Source organism: Coptis chinensis, chromosome 2 (assembly GCF_015680905.1).
Source record: "Coptis chinensis isolate HL-2020 chromosome 2, ASM1568090v1, whole genome shotgun sequence".
NCBI lineage: Eukaryota > Viridiplantae > Streptophyta > Magnoliopsida > Ranunculales > Ranunculaceae > Coptis > Coptis chinensis.
Genome location: NC_141457.1, coordinates 1,013,863 through 1,033,116, shown reverse-complemented (window position 1 = coordinate 1,033,116; position 19,254 = coordinate 1,013,863). Strand labels below are relative to the sequence as shown.

At 34.4% G+C, this 19,254-nt stretch overlaps 1 protein-coding gene and 1 pseudogene across 2 annotated transcripts; one reads left to right on the top strand and one right to left on the bottom strand.

Moving 5' to 3' along the window:
• Positions 1 to 1,259: 1,259 nt before the first annotated feature.
• On the bottom strand, positions 1,260 to 7,818 carry LOC147514285 (single-strand DNA endonuclease 1-like; annotated as a pseudogene). Its single transcript, XR_015207645.1, has 14 exons — positions 6,959 to 7,818; positions 6,691 to 6,787; positions 5,969 to 6,087; positions 5,387 to 5,884; positions 4,790 to 4,841; positions 4,624 to 4,696; positions 4,426 to 4,499; positions 4,089 to 4,148; positions 3,719 to 3,872; positions 3,051 to 3,150; positions 2,573 to 2,655; positions 2,272 to 2,362; positions 1,844 to 1,969; positions 1,260 to 1,742 (listed from the first exon to the last, which is right to left on the bottom strand). The product of XR_015207645.1 is annotated as a single-strand DNA endonuclease 1-like (transcript).
• A 6,533-nt stretch (positions 7,819 to 14,351) lies between these two features.
• Positions 14,352 to 18,843, top strand: LOC147514284 (AP-2 complex subunit sigma). Its single transcript, XM_086582335.1, has 5 exons — positions 14,352 to 14,942; positions 15,012 to 15,161; positions 15,231 to 15,404; positions 15,475 to 15,534; positions 18,487 to 18,843. The coding sequence occupies exons 1-5, from the start codon at positions 14,940 to 14,942 to the stop codon at positions 18,526 to 18,528; spliced, it is 429 nt and encodes a 142-aa protein (XP_086438461.1). The 5' UTR covers positions 14,352 to 14,939; the 3' UTR covers positions 18,529 to 18,843.
• Positions 18,844 to 19,254: the final 411 nt, after the last annotated feature.

Below are 19,254 nucleotides of genomic sequence, written 5' to 3'. Positions count from 1 at the left end.
TTCTAGTTTAGAATAAATTCTTCTCAGTCCATCTAGATTGTTAGACCATGTCAAATGGATTCCTCGTGAGTTGCAGTCATTTATGGATTTCCAGAATTTTTCCACTGCCACCCTTACTGGCACTCTGCCTCCTCTGTTTTCTTCTACTCTGAGCACACATTTGAAGTCACCAAGAATCTGAGCACACATTTGAAGTCACCAAGAATCAGCCAAGGAGAATTGCAAGATATTCCCCTCATCTCAGTCCATAACCTCCTCTCATCCCTCATCAGACATTTTGCGTGAAGAAAAGTAATGACCCACAATAGTGATTTGTTGTTCAGACATGCTATGTAGTATTTACAGTTACCTGCAATCCTCTACCATATAAAATCCGAAGATTCCCCAATCATCATTATGGATAGTATAAATATTATACTGAGTAAGCCCCAGCCTGGCTATCTTCTCCATTTTTTGCCTAACTTTGGGTTCAGCTGAGCTCAAAAGTCCAGGACTGTAAGTTCTCACAAAGCAACTTATTCTTTCCACTGCATTATCTTTTTCCACCCCTCTAACATTCCAATAATTAATCTTCAATAAGAAACAACAACGGGGGTTTTGGTGACCTTTTTACCATGGGCAGCTGCTTTGGAAGGGGGATAGGCCTTATAACCTTGGTTCCCTTTCTTCACATTGCTTTGCTGCTTCCCAGCAGCACTTGGTTGTCCCAACTCCTTGCCAGAAGCATCAACCTGCCTGCATTTCAAAATTCCCACATCTTTCAAAACGCACCAGTTCTTGATGGTAAACCACATCAGAGAGTCCAGACTTGTTGAGATTCTCAACAGCTTCAACACCCCTCTTCTCATCTCTAGCTGTTAGTATGACCAAGATACCATTTGATGCTAGTCCAATTCCTTTATTCCCTCCCGTAACAACTGCACACCTGAAATGACCAAAAAATTGAACCAAACTAAAACTAAAGAAAAGAAATGTCTGAATATTGTGAGGCAATCTGTTCGGGGAGAAAGGACATTGGACTTGATAAGTAGGATTGCGGTTTAATATCACGTGACACTAGTGACAGGAAGAACGAGTGAATTTAATATTGCCAATTGAGTACTCTTGCCCATTGTCTTCAGTTTGGCAGCATTCACTATTCAGTATCATTTATCTTGTATATCATTCATCAAGTACGTAAACCAAAGCCAGTTTCTCTGGTGAATATGTCCAAGGTAAAAAAATAAAAATAAAAAAAACAGAAACGAAAAAATAAAATGGACAACAAAACGCTAACGGGAGTAATATTAACCTTAATTAAATACACATAAGATTTTTTTACATCACCACTGCAGTTGGTTTAGGACACATCAGTTTTGATAATTGCTATAAATAACCTGAGCTCTCTTGCCTTCCTTGCATATTCAGGAGAGGTGTCGGTTTCTGATTCACTGACATAAATTACATCAACGAGTGGATCATTGGTATTTTGTAATTTCGATGTTTGACAAGGCGAAGGGCTCAAAATATCAATGACCTCCGGTAAGGCCTTCCCTATAGGTAGTTGAGTATGTGCACCGCGACATTGAGTAGAACCAGAAACAGCATTGTTTTCTGATTCTATATCGAGCAACAGGCCTTTAAGTTTTTGATCAATGTCATCCATAGCAGCTGTCTTTTGTGGTTTCTTCGTCTTTGGTTTGAGATTCTTCTTCTTCCCTAGAGTTTTCTCCTCAAATTCAACTATCTTCTCAGGACAAGCACTACATCAAAAACCCAAGAGGAGAAACTGTTATTACACACCTTACTATAATTAGAGTTTATGGTCTAATTTAGTATGCAGAAGGAAGTTCCAAACTGTTACCACTCTATTAAATCAGCTGGAACAACAGAGCTTTTGAGTCCACCATACTCTTTCCAAGCCACCTCAAAGCATTTGCTTCCCTGCACTATCCTGCGATTGATGATATATAGGACATGTGACTGGCATCTGTGAATTAAACTGTTATACTCAGTTCCAGAGAGCAACTTGCACAATAACCAAAAACTAAAGAAATCGGCCAACACTTCAAATAGAACAAAGTCAATTATTATTATTTTATTAGCACATCCATCCGTAATAGTTCCAAAACCATATATACAAACTGAAACTATAATATATATCAAAAAATAGTTTAGCAGTTGAAGTGTCAAGACTCAAGTGTGCAGAGTTCCAAATCATGGCGAGCGAACACAGATCAAGTCATCCAAACATGAGACAACTAAGCTACCAAAATTTTCAAATATAAGTACCTCTTGCAGTGGAAGCTGGACTCCGAATTCTGATGATGTTGACCGCAGAATGGCAAATCTCTCTCAGAAATCTTTGGAAGAATATACTCATCTGCGCCCCAAACGCAATTATATATAACTCCAACAAGATAAGCACATGCATAGTTGGTGGTTTTTTTTGTCACAGAGGTTGGCTTGGGTCAGTGGAACATTAATTTGGATAAAGATTATAAGAATTACAATAAAATCTTTTACATGATGCTTCTATGACGTTTACTCATGCATCCTTCAAAAAATAGCATTTCCAAACGATGAGGAGCACCTGTCTTTTCGGAAGGCCAACCAGAGAACTGACTGCACAACTTTTGAAGTTCAGACCTCCGAAATGGATGATGAACAAGAACCCTGCTGAGGTTAAGACCTTATTAGGATCAAGAGTAACAAATGGGTCAACATGTAGAGCATGAGTATTTGCCAAACCAAAGAGTTACCAATGACCAGTCATATCATATATCAATGAATCAATATATCTATAGCTGGAAGCATATAGGCACAATCATTGACTACCCCACAGTTTAATAATAAGTAGTATTCCTAAGTACACACAACTTTTATAACATTCTTAGGTGAATAGCGTATACGTACACAATGGTGTTGTAGACTACGCAAGAGGGAAGAATTGAAGAGAGAAGTACAAGAAAATCATCCTAGTGCATACCATTTAAATGTTATTATGATGTGCAAACCAATAGAATACTGTGTCAAGACCAATGCACTAAATTTGGTCGAGATGACTCTACCTATGCACCGTCTCCGAATCTGGTGAGTGACATTTTGGCTTCAAATATGCATCAATCACCTTTATGAACTGATGATCCTTCTGCATGTCTTTCTCATCTGCTGATCATATCCAAATAAGAAGAAAGAATCAGCTGAAATTAAGTGTTCATCATTTGAAGTCAATGATCCAAGAAAAGGAATACAATTTGTGTCACATCTAACTTAAGTATCCCTAGAACGATAATACAGAATGCGTACGTAATCCATGCATTTATCGGTTACCAGATACCTCAGTACTCATTATCATATAGATGTTTGGGCCAACTGCAACTAAAAGTTATTTACAGAAAACCAAAAATGATGACCACTTCAAATGTCATTACAGTGAATGGAGTGTTTCAAAACGTATTAGGATAAAATCGAACTCCAAGAACAAAAATAATGAAGCTTCTTTGAGGTCACAAGAGAACTCACTGTACTCCCAATAAATACTTTTTTTTTATATATAAATACTTCAAAAGTCATATACTTGTCTTTTCTTTTCAACTCTACCTCTCTTATTTTCTCTTTGTTTCTACTAGTACAACCTCGAACCACACCAGCTTAAAAAATATAGATGCAGGTATGGCTTAACAACTTATCATTATCCAGACAAGAGATTTCGTTACTCACCAATATTTTTCTGTCTATAAACCAGAGTTCTCCTTGTTTGCGTAGCAATTACGAACTTCCCCTTGTTTCTTCAACCCTTTGGTCTTTTTGACAAATGCAAATCCCTCTGAAGCAACCTGCTGAAGGACATTATGATCCCCAAAAGATCTAACAATCTGGCATGCTGTCTCCTGTGACCAGCAGAAAAGCTTCAATTAATCAGTACAAACAATTTCAACTTGTTGGACTCTTCAACTTCTTACAGAAAAACACAAATACGCAATTCTGTAAATTGAGGGGGGGGAGGAAAACTTCTAGACACTGACTGTGCCTTAATACCCCATCATGTTTTTAATATCCAAACAAAAAAAATAAATTTTTTACGCAAGTGATTCTTTCTTACATACCGGGCCAAACCCATGAACACCATGAGAGTAGTCACTTCCAAGAAGTAGGGCCAGTGTAATCTGAGAGACAGAATTTGCAATTGTTCCGTGAGATTATTGAAAAGATAGATATCCTATACTGTAAAGCAAGGTCCAAACTTACGGGTACGCTGTACACTAAACTTGCTCACAGCCATGAGCAGAATCTCTTAACATACCACAATCATAAAAGCAATAATATTACGAACTTCTTTCAGTAACCAAATACTCTTGACAAATATCTTGAGCTGCTTAGTAAGCATTTTATAGGCCCACAGTTTGCAAGGAGATGTTTATAAATATCTAAAACAGAACATACAAGTGAGTTCCGTCCCAAACCAAGTTTTCTCTCAATATCTACCATTTCATAACAAACTACATGACCACCATCCCCTGAGTCATCATCAAAATATTTCATGTTTAGTACAATAACAGGGCATATGAGACGAATATATTCGACCATCCCGAGACAAATTGAGAGACGAGCATCTCGAAAACCCTGTACAGACTCGCTTACCTAGGTCAATATCTCTGTAGATTGTCTTTGCGCCAAAGAGGAAAACATCTGAATCTGCAGTAAAACATCCATCCTGGAGAATATGGCACAAAGCATTTTAAAATCTTTAGTACTTACCAGAGTATGATCAAAAGTTCAAAACTCCAGAAGAATTCAATCAACTTACACACAAGGATTCTGAGTTCAACAACACACATTGTGCTTCAGCTTCCTCAATGCTGTTTAGAAAAAAATTCAAATGAGAGAAGAAAAACAGATACTATCTCTACACTATCTTCTTTTCATTGTTATCAAAAAAGTATTAAATAAACAAAAACAAAACCTTTAAAAAACAGGTAACAATTGTGATATTACACCAATCCTACTCGCTAAACATGAGTTATAGTCTTGCATATCTATATTTCGACCAAATGATCAAAACAAATTAATGTTTGCAGGTATCATAGGGAAAGGTAGTGTTGAATCAGAATTCTGAACATACTTGGCACCCTTCATCCAATCCAGAAAACTTTTATGGCTAGTTTGCCTTCGCTTAAATTTTAAGATGCTTGTATAGCATATGCTACAATATACAACCCTACCAAAGCTTGTACTTGTACCAATTTCCAGTCTCATTAAGGTATTAATAAAATTTGTCTCTTAAATGATTCTGCTGATTGCTTTTTAAGATTACACATAGTTAATCTAGTTAGGAACATTGTGTATGAGAGCATCTCTTATAAAACTCAAGGAAAAACTCAAAGTAAAACAATGTCGAACGCACCCCAAGACTTGAAGCTTCAGAAAGTTCTCCCCCAAAGTTGAAAACAAAACAGCAATCATTACGGACTTCAAAGCAACTAACAAAACATGTCTCCAGGTAATGGCTTACATATTCAAAATTTCAAATACTCGATACACTTCCTAATCCATGTTTGTTCACACCAAGTTTCTTTTTAGATTTTGAAACCAGTTTAACACTCATTGCAACTCCAAATGAACAAATTACATTGTGCCCATACAATTAAAGAACATCACCACAAAAGGTGATGTATATCACTATAATTTTTCATAATAAATGTCATTCTCTTTATTATTTACTTTATTAAGTGCTTCTTTGTTGAAAAATAGAACTAGGGAAGTACTTTATTAAGTGCTTCTTTTGCACTCAAATACATTCCATGTGGGCGTCTAAACAAGCCTCCATATAGTTTTGACAAACCAAGTCCACAGTTGGAGTGTATATTATTGGAGCAAAGTTTTTAATGTTATCGATAAGAGCCTATAAAAATATAGCATCAAATTGGATGGATATGAGTTAATATTACATTAGAGAAGTGACCTTTATTTTGTCCATCAACCTTACCCGATAGTATAAAGTTTCATTCCTGTCGTGCAGTCTGTTGAGGATTCTCCACTTTGCTAAAGATACTTCATTTGGTGGCGCACCAAGGGTATGTTTCTCCAGTGATCTATATGATTCCACTAACAATTTCAGAAAAAAAAATGAATGAGTGAAAACATACCAACGATAAAGATGTACTAAAACCAATAAACGTCGAGATCAATTTAAATTAAAATAATCGAGATGTACTAGTCATGCACAAGATATTTTACACAATATTGTTTTCCAATAGTAAGAAAAATATTAAAGAAGAATCATTTCTGAAAAGTTTTCCCTTTAAAACAAGAAACACAGCAATGTCAATGACCAGGTATGAGATCATTGAGGGTATGTTGTTTTTTCTGTTCTTTTCTTTCCTTTTTGTGTGTGTTTCTATGTCTGTGCATGTGAGTGTGTGTGGTTTTTCACAAGCTGTGTGGTTATTTAATTGGGGACTTAAGCAGCATAATTAAAGCATGCTAAGACCTTTGATTTTAGTCTGGGCTATGAAAGAATCACACGTCTCCAGGAAATATTCTAATCAAAAGTTGGCAAAATATAAGAATATGTTCACAAAATCTAAATGGAAAAGAAAAATGTATATGTTAATCATGGAAAGGGATAAGCGTAGCATAATGTGAGAGTATGAACTTGAGACTGCAAAAGATAGTATGGAAAAAAACACTTAGACCCATCAGACTTACTGAAGCGGTCATATTGCTGCTCAAATGATATGATTCGAGGTGGAAGAAGGCCACGGAGTCCTAGCCGATCTCTTTCTGTCAGAGGGAAACCAGTATCCTGCTCCAAATACAACAAAGAAATAAATCCCAAATTAAACATCAGAAGAAGGAAATTTATTACAAATTCATATCTCAAGTTAAAACATGAAACGTTAATCGCCATAAGAACAATTACTAAATCTAGAAAAAAGATGACAACCATAGTAGAAAAATATAGCCACATTTGTACTTTGAAGTGTGCAACATCACTACATCAGCTCTTGAAATCACTCCAACTTCAAGCTGAACATCAAAAGTCTAGCATCAACCAATCAAATAAGCAAAAGAATGAAAAAATATCTGCCAACCTTATTGAACCAGGGATAGTGAAGAATATCGAAAACAACCTCGTTTGCCGACGGTTCAACTCCACAGAAGCTCGTGCAACTCTCCACATTCTTTTTTTTTATTATATATCTCACTTCAAAACTAATGAGTGAAGTGAAGTGTTAACTTCGAACTAGTTCTAGCTTAGTTTCTACCAGTATTTATTAGTTTGGTTTAGTTTGAAGTAGGAAGTGTGAATATTAAAGATTCTAGCATCAAATACATGCAAAAATTGGGATTCACCCCCTGAGAATTCTCCCCGGCAATCAAATAAATCCTTAAATAGAACAGATAGTACAATGAAAGTCTTCAATTTCGGCAGCCTAGGCAACAACCAATGTCACTAACGTATCCGCTGGATGGCTCTTGAAGTAGAAAACTGCAGTGCGCAGTTGAAAGTTTTGATTGACTCAATACTGGATGGAGTTTAAATTTAATCTGTAGTTGTATAACATATGCTAGTCTGGCATATTAAAATTATAGATGGATCCAACCGTTGGATATCTGTCGAGGAACGCATAAGCGTGACTGGTCATAGTGTTTCTACACCAGAAAAAAAAAATTGCAGTGTTTCCTCTGATTAGATGGAGGTCGATCCGCTGTCGAATAGATGTCAAATTGATTTGTATATTTATCACACACATTGGTTTTACACTTCAAAATTTTAGAGATATCCAACGGTGGGTTATCCGTGAGACATCATAGAAAACTAGCATATTAATATTGGTTAAGTCGTGAATGAAAATGGTTAGGTATTTAAATTGGTTATTGACATGATGGCGGTGTATGTTATATGGTGTTTATAGTTTTAGTATATTCTTATTATTATGGGAAGATTGGTGTGGAATGAAAGAATGTAATTGTTTTTTAATTATCGTAAATATTCAAATGTATATAGAATTGGTTATAGCTAGTTATTGGATTTTATTGTTGTATCTTGGTGATTTAAAAATTTTGTGATAAACGGTATGTGGAACTTGATTGTGCTCTTTCAGAGTGTTGCTCCTCGATTGGGAGTGTATTTTAATTCATGGGGCATTTAATTAATGTGTTACTAATAATTGAAATTTTTTATATATATGGTTTATATAGTTGATATTGAGGCGAGTTGAATGACTATTGTGTTTTGAATATTTATTAATGATTCTACTGTGTGAAAATATGTTTATTTTATGATGAAAATATTATAATAAATTATAACTCTTGGGTGTTAAAAAGTGTTGTGATAATTTTTAAATCTCTTCACGCCTCTTTGATGAAAATAAAATAAATGAAATGTTTATGACTAATGATGTCATGTGAAAAATCGCCTTAGAAATTAACTAAGACATTCGCCTTGCAGATAGCTGTATTCCTTGAGTGTACGAGAATGTAGGTCTTAATTCATTAAATATACGGGAATAACTTTTTTTTTTTTTTATGCCCAAAAGGGGTTTTGTTTATGCTCATAGAAAGGCCAGAGATCGTTGTGACTCACAAGTTACGAGTTTACAAGATGGAAATATGTTTCCAAATGTGATATCCCCGCTTGGGACATATGTCTTGTAGTGGTATTCGGTGTGAGAGAGGCACACAAGTACGTGTGATTTGACAAATGTGTGAAATGCAAATCGTGGAGTAGGAACTAAAAGTTGGATTGTGTATATTAATAAATGAGTCAACGAGAAAAGTAAAATATTGATTTTACGTATGACTGAGTTATTACATATGAATATTTATGTTTTATGATGCATATGATTTTGTATAGCATAATATGTATGTAGTTTGTGTGAATTGATACTCACAAGGGATGAATATACTCTCTGGTTGTGATATTTTCTCGTTCTCATAAGTAGATGAGTGGTTTTTAAGTAAAATATTGGTTTTATGTATAAGCGAGTTGTTGGATATGATTGGTTGTGTATTATGATATGATGCATATAATTTATTATAAAGGAATGTGAATATAGTTAGCGTGATATGATGGATATGGTAGTGTGACATGAATGTTAATATTGATAATATATTATGTCAGACTATGTATACCCATGGTGGTTGAAGTGAGAGTGAAATAGATGCATACTTTAAAAGATTACGTTTGAGAAATCTAACTTTGTTTTGCAGGAAAGTATAATTTATTAACTTTTTATGCAGAAACGTTGTCCTACCCTGACAAGGCATGATATATTAAAGATAATGTATAATTTGTTTGTTTACTAGTTTGGAATTATGTATAGTGAACTTGCTTGGAAGAAACTACACGTTGTTTTGAAAAACGGAACTATATTGTCTTCCAAGTTGAAATGGTTGGTAATGTTATACTTATTTATAGGTCAACTAGTATTACCCCCCTACTAGATGACCTAATTAGGATTCCCCTAGATGGGAAATTAGGGTCTACCCCCTAAACACACGATCAACTTGGATTGACCGTTAATTTTTAAGTCAAACAATTAAAAATGATACAACTGCCTTCATTGTTTTCAAAAATAAAATGTTCAATTTTACGTAGGTGGGGGCAGTTGTGTCATTTTTAGTTATTTGACCTAAAAGTTAACAGTCAAACCAAGTTGACCGTGTGTTTTGGGGGGGGGGGGGGGTTAATACTAGTGAACCCTATATTTATTTGAAAGATTGAATGTAGTACTGTATATTTTATTTTAGTCTTACTCATACCAACAAATTAAATTTGTTGATCAATATTTATTTTCTTTTGCAACGTGGGTGTGTTATTGGAAACATAGATGATAGAATGCATTGGATGACAACGCTGGATTTGGATTCACTTTTGGAGTCTTTATGGTTTAAGTTTTATAGAGTGGACAGTTTTGTTTTGAGACAGATATAATAAAGTTTTTATTGAATTCGTGATTGAAGGATTGTTCCTTTTTTGTTTTAATTTGATCTCATTTTTTGTAATAGGTTATTAGCTTTTCGTTTCACCCTTAGATTTTTAGATGATTGAATAAGGTGGCGATTGAGATATTTATGTCATGAATAATTCCCTATTTTAATTGTCTGAAAATTTGGGGTGTGACAACAGAGATGAAGGAGGAGAAGGGAGAAAGAAGTCAATTTGACAGCAACACCTCTACGTCATCTGATAAGTGCCTAAAATTGTATATTTTATATATAGTTTTATAGGCACTTTATAATATCATTTATGTTTAATTGTGTATTTTTAACGTAAAACCATACATTTGCTTTATTCCATGACATTATGCACATTTTTTTGTCATAAATGATTATTTGCATATATGTGCATGTCTTTGGAAAAGTCTCATGCAAAATATGTTTTATTAATTTGGTTTAATATTTTTTGTAGGAAATAAAGATGTTGGTCAAAGCCCGATCAAAGCCCGAGTCCATGAGCCCAAGATGATAATTTAAATAATCAATAAGTGAGAGCTCATGGAATAAATTGTGTTATCAATAATTGAAGGAAATGTTAGAGAATTGATAATTATGGAAGGAAATTAAAAAAAAAATGATAATTGCAACTACCACCATATATTATTATCATTTTCACCACATTAAATATCCTCATTTCCATTAATTATTTATTCATTTGGTTTTATTATATCAAATCATTCCTTAATACCTTATATTTTTGTCACCATATATATTTCCCAATATTCTCCATATTCTTGCCAATCACTCAATTCATAATTCAAAACCATATAATCCCATTTTCTCTCTTATTTGATTACCAATTTATATTTCATTTATTTTTCATACCTTGATAATATCTCTTCCATATTATATTTCCTAAATTATTTTATCTTATATTTTCTTCCCATATCCCAAATATTATTTTCATTTTGTGTGAAGACATTATATGCATAAAGATCTTGTTTGTGGAAGCTATGAATAGATCAGAGAATTGGCATTTATGAGACACCCATTCTATCTTCATTTTAACATTCAATTAGTATAAATTTTGTTTTGTAGTTTTAGTTAATTTAATTAGTGAGAATGAATGCTCTAGAATGTGTAATTTTTCGAATATCAACATCAAATCAATAAAGGCGGTTTCAATGTTCATTATATCAATTGTTTTTAATTATTCTTTCATGTTAATTAATAGCATGGAGGCTAAGCTTCCACCCCATGGTGGAAAGTAAAAGTTCTCCATGAAATTGTTGTTATTTTATTTTTGTATTTTTTGTTAAAATCTCTATTATATGTGTTTTTTTATGAAATCCAATGATATATCTTTTTAATTGATTTTTGCACTGAGGTTAAATGTGCATGGTTTCTATCACTGTAGAAAATACGGGGTATTTTATGAGGTATTTTCCATTGTTAATTTATTCTTTTTGTTAAAAATCTTTTAGACTCAACTTTATTAGTTATTAAGGGATTTTTGAGATTTTCTGTACTTCTTATTGTGGACATTAAATGCCTAATTTTGTTTTCATTTGGAGTAAAATAAAATAGATGACTGAATTTAATATTGAAATGTTTTATTATGTTATTAAAGTTATATTTTTCACTAATTTTAAAACTAGTGTTTAAGATTCACTGAAGTTTTGGAGAAATTAACAAAAGGTATAAAAATGAAATGTAATAATTGTTGGTGAGTTAGTAACTTTCTACAAAGGGTTTTGATAAATTGATATTTGAAAATTAATTGCTTTAGTTAGTCATTATTTTCTTACAAGTTATTTTTATTTTTAGTTTAGAAAAAAAATTATAAATTCTCAACAATTGTTTTAATATTAATTACCAAGTTAGCCATTGGCTTATGAAATCTTTTTTTCCCCATTTATTCACTTTAAGATTCTAATAATATTTTATTGATTATTTCGCAGCTTTTGAAAATTGTGTTGATTGACAAATTCTACACTAGAATTAAATATTTACAAAATTTGTCAAAATCATCATCTTCGTGTTTCTCATTTCAGAATCCTCTCCCTATAAATATGAATACGCACAATCATCACCTCGACATGATGCAGGGTGATAAAGTGGCTGTAGATGCTTTCAGCCTTATGTACGATGGATCTAAAAAATCATACACTAATAGTGGAAATATGGATGGGTATATTTCCCGATCTATCTCGTTGTTTTAAGTGCAGATTTATCTAGTTTAGTTGTATGTGGCATGATATGTATGTGTGTTCGTAGTTGTTGTTTGAGATTTTATATTTAATATAGTATGAAAAAGGATAATTTTTATGAGGTGTTAGTTTTTGGATGAGGACTTAGATGAGTATAATGGATGGAGAGACTACTATTCTTTCATTGTGAAGTGGGAAGTTTCAAATTTTTAACATTTTTTTGTTTCAAATCTTTTAACATTGAGATGTGAATGATTGGTTTGGGGATATAAACATATATTTTTGTTGTTGTTATTAGTTAGTAGGTTTAACAATTCTCTAAACATAAAAAAGTATTGCGAAATGTTGAGGAAGGATAATTTTTATGAGGTGTTAGTTTTTGGATGAGGACTTAGATGAACATAATGGATCGAGTACTATTCTTTTATTGTGAAGTGGGAAGTCTAAAATCTTTAACATTTTTTATTTTTTATTTTTGTTTCAAATCTTTTAACATTGAGATGTGAATAATTGGTTTGGGGATATAAACATATATTTTTGTTGTTGTTATTAGTTATTAAGTTTAACAATTCTCCAAACATAAAAAAGTATAGCGAAATGTTGAGGAAGGATAGTTTTTATGAGGTGTTAGTTTTTGGATGATGACTTAGATTAGCATAATGGATGAAGAGACTACTATTCTTTCATTATAAAGTGGGAAGTCTCAAATCTTTAACATTTTTTGTTTCAAATCTTTTCTTTTAATATTAAGATGTGAATAATTAGTTTGGGGATATAAACATATATTATTTTTGTTGTTATTAGTTAGTAGGTTTAACAGTTCTCCCAACATAAAAAAAAATAGGGTGAACTAGTATTACCCCCCACTAGATGAGCCAATTAAGATTTCCCCCCCACTAGATGGGAAATTAGGGTCTCCCCCCTAAATACACACAAAAAAATTTCGGTCAACCCATTTTGACTTTTTTTTTGTGTGTATTTAGGGGGGAGACCCTAATTTCCCATCTAGTGGGAGGGAAATCCTAATTGGCTCATCTAGTTGGGGTAATACTAGTTAACCCAAAAAAATATAGCGAAATGTCATCATTTATTTTTCAACAAAAGAACCAAATTTGACTCTCTCACAACTTCACAACAAATTTGTTTATCTTTTCGCCACGTGTGAACAAAAATTTAAAATTCGATAAGTGGCAATATTGAAAATAACAAAAAAATAAGGGCAATGTATTACACCACGTGTGCGGTCAGCTGGATTAGGCCAGACATCACAAAAATACAAAATTCGGTCAGTAGTAATTTCGTAATTTTAAACAAAACTGATGTCAGTGTGCTAAAATGAGAGAGAAGCGTATGAATTTCACTGTGGAAACGGACGATTTTACCCCCTCCATAAATTGTGTTATTACAAAAATCATTAAAATACATATATGTTAAAATACATAGTTTGTTGTATGTATTATGTTTTTGGATGGTGTTTTACAGGTATAACGTGGAGATATGATTTAATATTGAAATTACAGAGGAGACTCTATCAAAATTTTGAATAGTGTTATACATCTTAGTTTATTGTATGTATTATGTTTTTGGATGATGTTTTACAGGTATAACGTAGAGATATGATTTAGTGTTAAAATTACATAAGAGACTAAAAAAAAAAAAAAATTTGAGAAAAAACGAGGTTGATGTACAACTAATTTGATTTTAGTCTGATGTTTGGTTGTTTTAGACTTATTTTGTTAATATGTTTTTTGGAATTTTTAAATTTAATAGGTGGGACTTTTAAGTATATTGTTCTAACATAGTTTGGAAACTATATCAGAAAATATAATATTTTGAAAGGCTACTTGAATTATAGATTATTCATGACATAGTCCAGAAAAAAAAACAAATGAGTAATGATGTGAAATCCAATTGAATTTTTTCATTTACGAATAAAAAATATTAAATTCACTATTTGTCAGAACCTTAACTGCTACTTGCATGCAATTAGGAAACTGCATAGACAGTTCCATAATAACCATAGCCTACTTTAAAAGAGAAATTTGATGTAATTTGAGATCCCCATGTGAAAATCACCTCGGTTTCTCTCTTGCCATTTCACTTAGTAACATTTCAATGGATTCAGAGTTAGCATTGGCCTTTTCTTTTAAAACATTCATAGCTTTGAAATTGTCAATCACTTTCCTATTAATCCGTGAGCGGAGCGAACATTTTGGGAGAAGGGGGGGCTTATGGGACAAAAACCAACTTGGTTGGTTTCTGTCTGTCTGTCCTCATCTTTTCCACTCCTCCTTCTCCATCTTCCTCTCCCACTCCTCCATCTTCCCGTCTGTCCTCATCTTTTCCACTCCTCCTTCTCCATCTTCCTCTCCCACTCCGCTCACCCCCACTGCTTAGCAGTATACTAGTAATAGAACATAGTATTTCAATCTTTTAACTAAACATGGTTACGTGGTTTGCCTAATCTTTTATATGAATACTTTGAATTTTTTTCAAAATCTTTTAATTTTAGTCCAACTGTGGTGATCTAGTTTTTTTTCAAAAGAAAATTTATCATTAAATAATAAGATAAGATCGTATTTTAGTCCAACGAAGTGCTATGCTACGCTCACGCCCCCACTGCTATGCAGTATACTCGTTATCAAAGGGGGATAGGGGTAAAATCGTAAAGTTCTACTACGAGACAATTCGAGATATTTACACACCAGAGTCAAGTCTTGAAAAGAAAAAGTCATACTGGCCGGAAGACTATATTAATACGAAAATTTGATGAAGACGGGGCGAGTTGATGAGTAGAGAAAAATGGTAAAGAAGTGATTTTTATTTATTTATTTGATTGAAGAAGACATTGATAATGTTATTTGTGGTGTGCAGATCCGTTTTATATTGTTACAGAACAGGCAAGGCAAGACTCGTCTAGCCAAGTACTACGTTCCTCTCGAGGAATCTGAAAAGCACAAAGTCGAATACGAGGTTCATCGTCTGGTTGTTAATCGTGATCCCAAGTTCACTAACTTTGTCGAGGTTTATTTCTTTCTATCGACTTATTAATTTCAATTATTATTATTATTTATTAATTCATGGCCTTGCCAGTTTCGCACACACAAGGTTATCTACCGGAGATATGCTGGACTCTTCTTCTCCATGTGTGTTGACATTACTGATAATGAGCTGGCTTACTTAGAGTGCATTCATTTATTTGTCGAGATTTTGGATCATTTCTTCAGCAACGTCTGTGAGCTAGATTTGGTCTTTAACTTCCACAAGGTACCTTTTCTTTCACTTACTCTTTTGTCTCTTTTGTCTCATTTATCTGATTTTTATTTTCTCTGTAAAGGTTTATCTCATTTTGGACGAGTTCATTCTTGCTGGGGAGCTCCAGGAAACAAGCAAGAAGGTATCATATACATTCAAATAAATTAACTTTATATGTCTGATATCGGTATTGCCCTATCAATAATGTGTACAATTCAAACACTTGTACTTTTGCAAATGGTCCCTGGATTTTGACTTCCTAAAGCTAACATGTCCAATGGCCGCATCGCATTTGGATTTGCAAATGAATTACCAACACTTAAGATAGAATCCATGGGTTTTGAGGTTATTATCATGATCTTTATCTTGGCCACATCCCCACTAGAAATCTCGTTGAACAGCATCAATTTTTATTAGTGATTTTTTTAGGATGATGAAGCATGTATTCGGCGGATAGGGATGGTAGAAGTGACAGATTTGAGCACAATTCTCCGAGGTTGTGATAGGAGTTTTCCTTTTGCATTTGATAATGCGAAACTCTGTTCATTTGCATTTTCTCTTTTCCTAGGGAGAGAGGCACTCCAGGTGTTTGTCAGAATTTAGAAGAGGAGATTATTTGCTTGCCAAGGATTGGGCAACGTTAGATCCGTGATTGTGTTGGATTTACGCTGAAATGGACACCGGATTTTTCAAAGTTGATGGTTTGGCACGTGATGCTAGAGAAAGTATTGTAGTGTCCATCAATTCATGAGCCTCTATGGAAGAGGTGAGATTTCTGGGCTGCTGCGAGAGGCATGGATTTTATGGAGTATTCCTTGATTTATATGGAGATTGAGGAGACGGGTTCAGACTTCCATAGTTCCAGGCAATTGATTTTTATAGTAAAGGGGAGATGTGGTCTCCTAGACTGAGACGGTGAGACCTCAATTAGATTTGAACAATCAATAGGGAACTATTAAGAAGGATGGAGTAGTTAACCGTTGAAATAGAGTGGGAGATGAGTGCCCTTCATTTCTGTTTGAAACGTAAGTTCTTCATGATATCGAGTAAAGGTTGTCATTCATTATGGTCTAAAAATTGAGTGAGAGAACTTTTCTCGTTGAGGAATTGTTTGAAGGAAATTATTTGTTAAAATTAATATGGCGGGGGAATTGTATCACTTTCTTATTACCGACAAATTCAGATCTAGATCAGAATGGGTAATCATTTCGGATATACATTAAAGACAGCATTATGATTTAACGCAAGTTTCCTGTGATACTGTTTTTAGGATATTAATCTCAGGGCCTTATCAAACCGATTGCTTGCCCAGGAATTCAGTATCATTAATTTTCTCAGTAGAACTTTTAAAGAGATAAAAAAATTGATAGATCTGATTATCTGAACTTAAGGTTGAACGCCTGAAGGCAAGCTCTAACATTGTATCCAAGTCTCAAATTAATTCCGAGTTATTGAAACTGTACTTATTTACTTGAAAATTAGATTACTGAAACTAAGACTTTGAAGGTCGAAACTAATGGAAATTTAGCTTTGGTTTGACAAAGCTTGGTGCTAACACTCCTACAGACAAAACCAGACTCGACCGGACCCTGTTGGTGTTTTCTGGCATGGGGGTCGAGTGTTAGTAAAGGCTAGTGTGTTTTCACTTTCTTACGTTGTGCTCTAAAACTTCAAGTTGATATGGATGCCTTCTTATTGTCTTAAACCCTAACCTAGGTATGACTCTAATACCCTAATCTTAGGTATCACTCACACTTTTAGTTAGCGTGCCCAATAGGAGGCCCTGATGGACCGATGTCCTGCATCAGGCGGACATTCAAATATGGCATGTGTTAAATTTTGAGCATTTAACTCGAAACGTATTGGTCATGAGTAGAGCGGCCCAGGATAGAATATATCATGACACAATGCTTTAAATGCCCAATGTGTGTCTCAACATGCCCCCCTCACATGTGAGCATAACTTGAGCCAAACACGTGGATTGAAATTTATTAGTTGATGTGGAGTGTGTAGACAAATTCTGCCAAACACAATATCCTTCTTTGATACCCATGTTAAATTTGGAGCATCCACCTCAAAACTAATTGGCTATGAGTGGAGCTGCCCAAGATCTTATATAGATGACACAAGGCTTTAATTGTCTGAAGACTTTACATCTCAATTCTCAAGTCTCCACAGCATGAGTAGAGCACACCCTTTTTATCGAGTCCATGAGATATCAATGGCAGAGGGGAAGTTAAACCACGTATTCAAAGGGGTTTGGTTCAGCAGATATCCGAGATGTGTGAGTGTGTTTAACTCGGAATAAACCATTCCAATGATTGGGATTTTGTCACCTCTTTATATGGGAGAAATCACATTATGACTATACCAATGAGAAGTCCACTTCCAGTTTAAGTTGTGAAGAATTACGGGTTTACAGAGAATTTTCTGTTGAATCTCTCGAAAGTGAACAACTGTCACATGCCTCAATGTCCTGGTACATACCCTAGGACTTTGTGTATTCTTAGAAATATTAATGATTTCCATGCATCAAATCAATTTGGCAAACATTGGGAAAATGCAGGACTTAGATTAAAGTGACAAAATGATAAGAAATAACTGTATAGGGCATATAATCTCAACAGTTGGAGCTCCAAGGATGTTGGTATGTGCAGAAAGGTCTGTGATTCCATGATTCAGGGTTAGTTGGTGTCAAGTGGTATCCGAGCTTCCACGATTTAGTATTTATTGGTGTCAAGTGATATCCAGTTCTCTTTGATTTACATTCCTTCAGCTTCTCCGTGATTGTTTTTTTTTTCCTTGTTTGAGACTGTCCTCATTAGTGGTAGGGCTGCACCTGAATTCCTGCAAGTTGTTCGAAGGGGGTCAGCATAGTTGGATGACAAATGTAATATCGTACCTGTTGCTGTTATATTAAAATTGAAAAAATCATATGGAAAATACAAAACAATCTGTAGTTATGATTCCCAGATATTATACTTATCGCGTTTTAAATGTTACTTGACTTTTACTCGGCATGGAGTTTTCCTGTGTATGAAAGGTGCGGACATATGTGAAACTAGCCATTTAATCCTTGCTGTTGAAATTGCAGGCAATTATTGAAAGAATGGGGGAATTGGAAAAGCAAGAGTAAGAGCTCAGTGTGTTCAAACAATTCTAGTGAAGACTACCGTGTTCTCTCGCATACACGTGTTTCTGGAGTGGGGGTTTGTCATCTATTGATTATTTCCACTGTTATCATGAAACTCCAAGGTATGGAAGTGTACAAGGCTATTGTCGCGTAGATGAGCTTTCATTTGCAGGCTTTTCGTGTAATATTATGTATGTTCCGTGTGGTGGTGTACACATTATCCAATGTCTGTAACTGCATAAACTGTATACTTTCGTGCAATACCGTGCCTGCTAGGCTCTTTGCTTGATAAACCAACATATTCAGTTCCGCCTTTAATATGCTTTCAAGATGAAATTATTATATATAAATGATGCTTGTCCGCATCTAGCAGCGTTAGGAAACAGAAGGATTACTATATCCACTTCGTTGGCTCTCCTATGAAGTAAGAATCACCAAAATCAGCTGGGACCCTCGTCACTGTCTGAACCGTTTGAGTGGAGTATCCAGTAGAACACCAGATTTTTACCACATTCATTCATCTTGTGTTTAGGAGTTTATCTGATGTATGTCAGTGTTAAATGCCTCTGGATTGAGTGGTGGACCATCATACTGCTACTCCATATAAATAGAGTAGTGGGTGCCTGGGCTGGAGGCCACACCGAGCTTGTAATTATCAACTGTGCTATCTATATGGGCTTTACACGGTGGGATTGGTGGGCTTAGTCACGGACAACGTGTTCCGCACTG

Coding starts and splice junctions, on each gene's coding strand:
- LOC147514284 (XM_086582335.1), top strand. Junction 15,405..15,474: donor TGGTCTTTAACTTCCACAAG/GTACCTTTTCTT, acceptor TTCTCTGTAAAG/GTTTATCTCATTTTGGACGA. Junction 15,535..18,486: donor TCCAGGAAACAAGCAAGAAG/GTATCATATACA, acceptor TTGAAATTGCAG/GCAATTATTGAAAGAATGGG.